Source organism: Vanessa cardui, chromosome 1, assembly GCF_905220365.1.
Source record: "Vanessa cardui chromosome 1, ilVanCard2.1, whole genome shotgun sequence".
Classification (NCBI taxonomy): Eukaryota; Metazoa; Arthropoda; class Insecta; order Lepidoptera; family Nymphalidae; genus Vanessa; species Vanessa cardui.
This window is the reverse complement of record NC_061123.1, coordinates 7517209-7527272: the sequence shown is the minus strand read 5'-3', so window position 1 is coordinate 7527272 and position 10064 is coordinate 7517209. Positions and strand designations below refer to the sequence as shown.

The window sequence follows — 10064 nt, the reverse complement described above, 5'->3', positions numbered from 1 at the left end:
TTTTTTTTTAACTACTGATAATATGACTGTCATAGTAAAAATTACAAAATCATTAATTTGGGTGTATTATTTTACAACTAATTTATTTGATTTTAAAAGAATAATTTTAACAAATATATCAGAGTTCATCAATATTATTTAAACTAATATTATTGATTATATTGGATAGATAATATATTAAGAAATATTAGTTCAAACAGATGTAAACAACATGCTAGCAAATTATTTACCTCAAAAGTGAATAAAATATAATAAACAATAAAATATTTATTTTTCATAATTCATTTATATTCATTAAGAAAAACAATATGTGATGTACTAGTTTTTTTATTTTAAAATATAGATTTTAAAATTGGGATAGCTATATTGTTAAAAATGTTGACTATTAAATTATTATTTTAGATAAACGAATTTTATTTAATGAAAATAAAAAAATTGTCAATAAATTGTAACTTTAATAAAAATATAAACAGTATGCATAGATTAACTATGATTAATATAAATTAGGATTCCATGGCTTACAACATACTAACTCTCGATTTCTTATACTTAATAAATCTTGGTAAGTTTGAGTTTGCAGTTTTCACTAAGGCCTTGTAATCTTTCGGTAGATTTTTCTGTTGTCTTGTCTGAAACATGCATAATTAAATTATTGATTAATTTAAATTTATAAGTTTCAGAATACAATTACACCCAAAGTTTTTATATTCACAAATGACATACCTTATTTTTTAATAAAGGGGCTAAAACTGCCAATTTATCAACTAATTGAACTTTAGCGGCTAGCTGATCAGTTTCGTCTTCTGCATACATGTCGACCAATGTATCGATTGCTTCTGCTAGTACCCATACTTCATTTTCTTTGTGAGCTTGCTCTAATATAAATTCAGTGATGCAGCATATAACTTCAGAAGTGGTTTCATTTAAATTATTTATTAGTAACAAAGCCAATATTCCAATCATTCGAAAGAGATTAGCCCGAATCGCAGGCACTTGGCATTCTTTTATTCCTGTTAACATTATCTGAAAAACAAATTGTTATCATGAAAACCCTAATGAAAGATTATGAAAGCATTAAGCATTCAAACAAAATTAAAAATGGGTCCATTAACTAGAACATGTTAAAAGTATATCTCGTCCCTGGCAGAGAATAAAAACATTTAAAGAAATCCAACAAATATAGGATGAAAATCTCCATGTTTAACCAAAGCTATGTTGTGAAATAAGGAAATATAAACCTTCCCCTCTAAAGGGAAAAAGACATAAGTCAAAAAGTAGTATATATTAAATTCTGTTTGCACAACTTACCTCAATGTCTGATAAGGCTAGATCACTAAATAAATTGCTTTCACTAGCTGGTTTGTTTCTATTTATATTTGTTATTTTATTCAAAGCTGCTCTCATAGCAGCTGTTGCAGCTTCCAACAAGTCTAAATTTTTTGAATTCTGTTTAAAAGCAAGTTTTCCTGCTTCAACCCAAAATCTATATATACCATTTATGCCACCCAAATAATCGGTTGGTAAGCCTAATAATAAATTGTTCATGCATAGAAGTGCTCGTACTTGTAGACTGTGTATTCTGGAAATATAAAAATACCTTCATTCAGTATACATCTGTTAACTTGGATTAGTCTGAGTGATGCTTATGCTAAGAATTTTTTTAGCAGATGAGTATTATTATTAAGAATAAAGATGGCTTAATAAAACAAAAATGAAATTATATTCTGATGAATATGCAAACCAAAAACTTTTATGCAAAGTTCATCATTAAACAGATATAGATATATCTTAAGTATTGTTAAATTTTTATAATATTCTTACTTTTTATGAACTAACTGTGTATCTTCATATTCATTCAAAATCATGAGCACATTTTCTGGAGGCAACTGTGTACGAGTCCATACTTTATTTAATATATCTATAGAAATTAAGGCTTCTAATATAACAGCGGGTATCACATCTTCATAGAGTAAGCTTTCTTCGCCATTGCTAGAGACATCATCGGCTGTTTCGTCGTCACTATCTGATGAGTCAGGTCCTTCTGTAGAACCAACAGCCTCTCCTAGTAACAGTAGTTGAGCAAATTATAAAAATATAAAATGTATATATAATGGTTATATGTAATTAAAGTTAGTATAAAATATAGTATATTTTGGACAATACCCTACCTTCACAGGAGCAAATATTTGCAATTATTTCAATAGCATACTTCTGGCTCTCCAAAATATGTGTAACAGATTTGATTTGATTCTGTAATTGTAGAGCTTCTTTCCCTTTAAGAGCTTCCACTTTTCCAGCTGCATCACCTAGGGGCACACTACTTGACAGTTGATTGCAGGCTACTCGATGATCTACTGATAATGTTTTTGCTAAAACTGCAAAGATTTGATTCATAACATCAATGGGAAGAGCATCAATGTTGTTTCCGCCTACAGTTATGATTACGCCTCCAGCAAGTGTCTTTATGAATAAAGTTGTAGGATCACTGTCTTCCAATAATAATAATTCTGTCAATTGTCTTTCTGAAGATAATTTAACTTTTTCTTTAGCTAATGGGTTGTCCTCCACTATTACAAACAAACACTGCAGGATATCAATAACAATTTCTTTTCCAAAAGTGGATATATCCAAATATCTCGGGAATATATCTAGAAGTCGTGAATTTCCCACATAATTAACAGCTAAACCTGAAAAATCAACATTAACAATAGTAGGGGCACATCACAATTTTTGTAAATGTACTAAAAATATTTTTACAATTCATACCTGAACTTTCACATAAATTTAACAAGAGGTTTGTGCATTGGATCATTGTATCCGTGTCTTCATCTTTAGTTTTAGAATTAACATCAGGACTCCAAGTTTCTGCGTACTATAAAATAATGTTAATTTTATAAAATGGAAACTTAAAATTAGAAATAAAAAAAATTTGTGTCATTACCTCGTGAAAATAACAAATCAAAGGTGTCATAACATCATGCTCCATTAAAAGATCACACATGTCCAGGCTTACAGTAGACATGTTTCTCAGAGAACCAGCAGCGGCATTCCTTATTGACGAAGCTTGGTCGAACAGAAGTGGAGCGACTATCTTCACAATTCCTCGATCGATCATTTGTTGTAAGCTACCCGGGCTTTCTATCAGCATTGCAAACGTTTGGAGACCGCAATACTTCTCTTCCACATTAGCGGTCTAGAACCATCAAGAATTATAATATATATTTAATTAAAGCAATCATTGAATACTTCTAATTGTTGAAAATAATAATGAATACCGCTAACCTGAATTTGATCTATCATTGTTTGAATTGCATTTTCTTTAGAACCAACTGGCAGTTCTTCATCGTCAGGAGTAGATTCAATAATATCACCCTTATTTGCTTTTCGTTTCCTTATTTTGCCCATATTTAATATTGAATATAATGTATGAAAACAACTTCTTATAACCTAGAAAGTGTGAGATCACACGCTGTTATGATGTAGACAGACGTCAGTGCCACAATTATGACAGTGACAAGGGCATTCATATTAATTGCGTTCCCTTTTCAAGTTATGTACAAAATTATCAGTAAGCACTATAAACAATAAAATAAAAATTGATTACTTTCTGAGTGTCCAACACTGCATATTATAAAGTTGCAAAATATTTTTCTGATCGGGTGTTAAAGTTTATCTCAAGAGACAATGTTAGTCCTAGTCTTGCTCTGTAATCCCTACTCACATATAAAACATAGAAATTTGGTAGATCCTTTTGTTGGCTAAGGTGTACTGCCCTCCTAACTAAGATGACCGTAACTAACTAATTTTTATGAAAAATGAGTTAATAATTGATTCGGAATCAGCGTGTTGAGATCTACAATCTCTTCTTAGTGATGTTTTTGATAAAACTTACTATACTTACTATCATAAGCGCCGTAATTACATATTTTTATGTTTGTTCCTAAATTTAAAGACCATAAGATCGCCTACGTTCGTTATGCTTAAAATGTTTGAATGAGCTTGATATACCGCTGATATCTAAACTATGTTCATTAATTGTGCCAGGCTAATACTAAACATAAAAACAGTAACAAACAATTTACGGTCCTTTTGCCTAGTAATGGTAATAATTATTGGACTTATTTACTACTGAAAACTAGGATATTGGATCTTACCGTTTTCAAATGTATTGTGCGATAACCTATTTGATATCTTTTCTTTATAATATTACTACATATAACAACCGTAAACGCGGTTATACGTCTGTTATATTTTGTATTAATATTATTAGCAGATATGTAACTCATCCCAGTTACATATCTGCTTAGCGGTCGGTGCATCGTCAGATTTTGTGGGTTGTGCGTGCATTATTTGAACGTGAGGGGCACGAGAAAACATAACGTTTGTTATCTAGATTAGCTTAATTCTATGGATATTCAGAAGATATTTTTATTGGATTTGTTTTATTTTGTTGTATTTTGGAGGTAATTGCTTAATATGATGGTATTTTAGTTCGCAAGAAAGGTAAATATAGCCAAATTTGATTTGTTTGTCATAGTGTAAGTAGTGTAATAATAAGGCTATAAGTATTTTAAAGTAAGTATTGTATAAAATAATTTATGTTTTGGTGTTATGCACATTATTAACATTCGTTTCAAATGTTTTACTGTTATAAAAATATTATATTTTTGTTGCCGTCAAATGGCGTCCCAAGACCGATATGACCAAATACTTTAACGACTAAGCTTAATATTATCTTAATTCTTACACAAAAGATACAGGAAAAATAAAAAAAATGTTTTAGTGTAGAAAATATTTCCACATTATGCTAATCTGATTTTAAAAACAATGTGGAAAATAACACAAAATATTCACTTACATAATAAAGGGGTCCTTATTTATTTTACAAAAAACATTTAGGAAAACATTATATGAAAAAATATTTAGGCGTTGAGTTGAAATACGAAACCAAGAGAAAGACACTAGAATTAGAAAGCACAGAATAAAAATCATAATACTAAAAGTTAAAAGACAAATACAACAATACAATAAAGAAGACGCCAAAAATATGTGACTAACACCACCTTAAAAACTAAAATTTATGTTTTTTATTTATGTTTAGTCTTAAAGAAAACTTGTTAAAGTTTTTTTATTTATTTTTGAATATTTTTTTCTACTACTGATTGGTAATTAAGAGTAAAGTTACCGCTTATGTGACTAGTAAATATTTAGAAATGTTTATTTGTTAAGCACCGTAACAGCAATTCCTAGATATAAGAACCGTAACCTCGACACATACGCCACATAAGCTTAGGAATTGAACATTATAAAATTAAAATTAACTACACATAAAAATTATTTGCTAAAAAAATAAACAAAAGATTATATCTCAAAATAATTAATACTAATTTAAAGGGCAGGGTCATTACTATCTAATTGAATCAAAAATATTCATTTTTTCTTAAACTACAGTTGTGACACCAAATTTTCGGTAAAAAACTTTAAGCGCCATTATCTCGAAATCATGTTTTGTGCAGTTACGGTTGTCTCAATTAGGACGGCAGTGTAGAGATAACTTTAAATCTCTATACAGCATCCAAAGCCGCAGGTTCATCTAATATAGAATGGATTTTGCTTTTTTAATTTTTACAGGAACAAGGTAATCTATAAGAAATAGGGTAAAATTATTCACATTTACTGATTATGATGAATTGAATTGCGTATTTTAATAGTATCATGTTCCACGATTAAGTGCTAGTGGAAAGGTACCTTTATTTCTAGCAAGTCAAGCGTTAAAATTGGTTGTTATTAGATAATATCACTGTTTATTTTAATAAGAAACTGGTATTTCATTTGTATATTTAGTTTAAAAAAACTCTTAAACAGTTTCAGTTGGTATTATAATTGTTTAACTTTAATCGAAAATAATTATATAAAAGCAAATTTGTTATACTGGGTATCTAAAAGGCAGATTTTTTTATCAGGCGCTCATAACATAATGTTTTTATATATGTCTCAGTATACAGAATGTCAGTAAGTAGCAAATACGAGTTCGGTATATATTGTAGACTTCGATAATGTATTGTAGACTGAGTTCTGACTGGGCTAGTTCTCATATACGAATTATATTATAACCTTCGCAAGTGCTAACCTTGTTACAAATATAAGCACACAAGTAAAGTAATGTAACAGCCTGGTAAATTTCCCACAGCTGGGCTAAGGCCTTCTCTCCCATCAAGGAGAGGGTTCCAATGCGATTTGGTGGAATGCACATGTGGCAGAATTTCTAGATGAAATTAAACACATGCAGGTTTCCTCACAATGTTTTCCTTCACCGCCGCGCACGAGATGAATTATAAACACAAATTACTACACACAAGCACACAAGTACTACACTGAATTCATAAAAACAAAAAAAAACAATGGTACTTGTCTGGATACGCAATACTTGGTTAAGATTCATGTTTTGTTATGACTGGATGATAGCAGCTCTCAATGTGCGTTAATAAATAAATAAATAAATAAATAATACTTACTAAGCAATACGGAGTTGTCCTCAATTATTCTTAGATGTTCTAAGCTATAATTTGTTAGTATAAACTAAAAATATAATTCGTATTCATAAACATTTAAGAACAAGCCAAGTCAGAACTTAGTCTACAATACATTATTCTAAGTTATAAAGAGAAATGTTATTTTATCTAGTATTAAATGAATTTCAGGAAGAAAAATCGAACTTGGCACCCATTTAGATCTCACTTCTTATGTCGTTAAAGTCAATAACCAAGGTATATTTCATAATACTGAACTTGGCTCTCATTTTACATTTATGTTTTTGATGGGATTATAACTCTCGCTCTGGCTATTCGGCTTTTCTTAACTGTATTGCAGAAAGTCAGGATTGATTCTTTTTTTATTACCTAAATACTTCATAATGCAGAACAGAAGGATTTTTTGTAATATAACGAAATACGAAACAGCAACGTTATAGTAAAAGTATGCGTTTCTATCAATGGCCTACCGAGCTTATTTACTGCTCCATCAAACACAACTAATCGTGTTTCAAATCATCGTGTGCCAAATACAGCGATAAAGCCTGTTTTGGTTCCAACGGGCGTTCGACGACATAAAAAGTGGATTTCCACCTTATACTGCTTGAGTCGGTGCTATAGCTGGAACTTCTATTAAATTTGCTTCATTTGTATCACCAGCATGTTTGTAGTTAAGCCCCAATAACGAATGTGTAATAATGACAGCTAGTACCAGCGAACATTCCCGCTACTTTACCTACACTTATGCTTTTAACTTACAATTATTGCAATGTGTATGATACGAATGAAAATAATTATTGCAGCATTTATTCACACCAGATACAATAATAATATCCTTTCAGTACATCAACGAAACGTTGCAAGACAATGTTCGGCCGTATATCCGTCGATCCTTCTTGATTGATATCCTATATCCGACCAAATAAATATCGGAAAATATTTAGCAGTTTTGTAGTTAGTACATTAATTTGCTATATTTGGAAAATATTTTTAGTAACTATTTATGGTGACATATTTTAAAAATCAGACCGTAGCATATAATACGTATTTCTGTATTTTGGGACCAGCCCAAATGTGTCTGAATTCTTGAGCTCAAATGATTGAATGAAACTGGTTTACAATACAATTACATGCTAAACCAAACAAAATAAAAGAAAGTTAGTTTATTATACTATTTAGAGATAACGCCAGATATGTTTGAGACCTGTTAAATCTAGTTTTAGTAATAAACTATGTATATTTTATTGTTAAGGTCCCTGTGCACTATATATTACGACATAGTTACTTGATATATTCCGTATACATAAAATAAGTTTAAATTATATAGTAAATTAATCCATCTGTAAAACAAATAAGTATTAATTAAATTAAATTTTATATGACCTTTTAAATTCCTAAATTATATATTTCTAACATAAAACATAGATATGTTATAGGTATTTAGTACAGAAAGTTGGTATCTCTACATATTCGAGCAAAGTGAAGGGATCAGCGCGGCGCCTTTGAGCGGCGACGTCCGCTTGCCTCATTTACATAATCATGTTTCAAAACTCAACTTCTTGGTTATAATCTTTTTTACGTAGCTTAGGTACAGTGACGTTTCGGATTTAAATTGCTACGGTTGAAGTACCTCTAATATGAAATGAATAAGATTCAATTATTTATTTAGCATCCATTTCTTTAACAGAATGAGTCTGCCATCATGATGATCATAATTAATTATTATTTGCAAATCTAACTAAATTTCATCATTAAAATTATAAAATCGGAAATATAAAAACACTTCATAGAAAAGTAATTTAGAAATGTCTTTAATGCCTAATTTTTCTGTTATTGCGATTTTATTTCAACGTTGGAATTCAACCATCAAAGACCTAGTTTTACCACATAATCTAGTTTCGTAAGTACTCACTAGTGCACTTGTATGTGCACAAGAAGTAAGGATAAGCTTATATCGCCAAGTTTCCGACTTCACAAAGTCAATAAATCCACCTCGGGGCAAGGTATCCGTTTCTGTAATAAAATTCCACAGACTTTTTTAACTTTGCCGTTTCGTAAATTCAAATCGTTTGAAAAAAAAACATTGCCAAAAAGGCATATTATTCGATACAAGATGTTTTAGATGATAAAAAAAAACGTGGAGTTAATGCCTGTTGACTTCCAGGCAAGATATATTACATATATATATTTAACATGACTGTATTTTTTAAATGTTGAAAAAGAGTAACTACTGAGTTTCTTGCCCGTTCTTCTTGGTAGAATCTACTTTCCGAAGCTGTGGTAACTGCTTAATTGTTAAATGACGATTTAAAAGTGCTTGTAAAAGCCTACTTGAATAAATAAATATTTTGATTTTTAAATAAATACGTTGAATTAAAAACGGTATACTTATTTAGTAGAGTATTAATTATCTATAAATTCTAATTTATTTTCTATATTTTATTGTCAATTGTTTCGGAATTAAATACGTATGATATGGAATTAATGAAACGACATCGTACCCGAGAAATTTTAATACTATTAAAATGCTGTAGTAATCAAACAAAATTTGTTAAAAAAAATGAAACCAAAAAATAAAATCTATTGAATGAAGGCAACCGTTAAAATAAAACATCGGCGTAATCCGTATATGTATGTATATGTGCTTATGTGTGAGTGTAAATAGTTCTAGATGTATTTGGTAATAGGTACAAGGTTCTTAGGTATAAGATTGTAGTTAATTTCATTCTATACCCAAATAAGTTAATCAATATCACGGGCCGAAATATAAGGAATGCATAATGACGTCACTAAGTGCAACTGGGGTGCGGCGTGGCGGCGCGGCGCCCAGTAGCCGCCTCTCGAGCTTTCTTCATAAATCAAAAAGTTGTTTTTGTGTCTTATCGACGGATAATAATCGGCGGTGGCTACCGCACCGCCGCATGAATTGCGGTCCCTACTCACACTCGATAGATTGACATCATCTTCCATTCAAATTTAATAAGAATTCAAGTAAGTATAAGTAGATTATATATTCTATTAAAATTTAATCAATATTCGTTCCGTGTCTCAAAACAAATTAGCGATGACATGCAATGAATGAATAACAAAATCGAATAAATCTACGTATCTATTAGTTACCTAACTGTATTTTCGACACAAATGTAGAAAGCGTATGGATTCACAATTTCACATATATCTGAAAACGAAAACAATAGGTACATACGATTGCATTACTATTAAGCAAAAAATTATACAAAGCGGTAACAATAAAAGGCATAGTTTATGATGAACATTAAGTATTCATACTCTCAAGTCTCAGCATTTTCATTAGTGGCATAAACGCATTAAGAGATGGACGTGCCGTATGCGCGTCGGCGGCACGGCGTGTCAGCACATATACTTCGTCTAATTGCACCCCCGCGGAGTGATGGATGGACCGACCTCCCCGTCCCTCGCACCGCACCCCTCAAACACCACGGCAAACCCCACAAGCACAAGGGTTGTTCCCAGAAATTCCATTATCGTCGGACTCTCTCGTCTCGTTTCATTTGA

General features: G+C 30.8%; 1 protein-coding gene across 1 annotated transcript; it reads right to left on the bottom strand.

Annotated features, from left to right (window-relative positions):
- Positions 1-438: 438 nt before the first annotated feature.
- On the bottom strand, positions 439-3581 carry LOC124531708 (HEAT repeat-containing protein 3). The gene is made up of 8 exons (XM_047106211.1): positions 3283-3581; positions 2942-3193; positions 2767-2872; positions 2169-2687; positions 1822-2062; positions 1309-1579; positions 724-1023; positions 439-629 (listed from the first exon to the last, which is right to left on the bottom strand). Exons 1-8 carry the CDS (start codon positions 3403-3405, stop codon positions 519-521), a joined length of 1923 nt encoding a protein of 640 aa, XP_046962167.1. The 5' UTR covers positions 3406-3581; the 3' UTR covers positions 439-518.
- Between the last annotated feature and the right edge of the window lie 6483 nt (positions 3582-10064).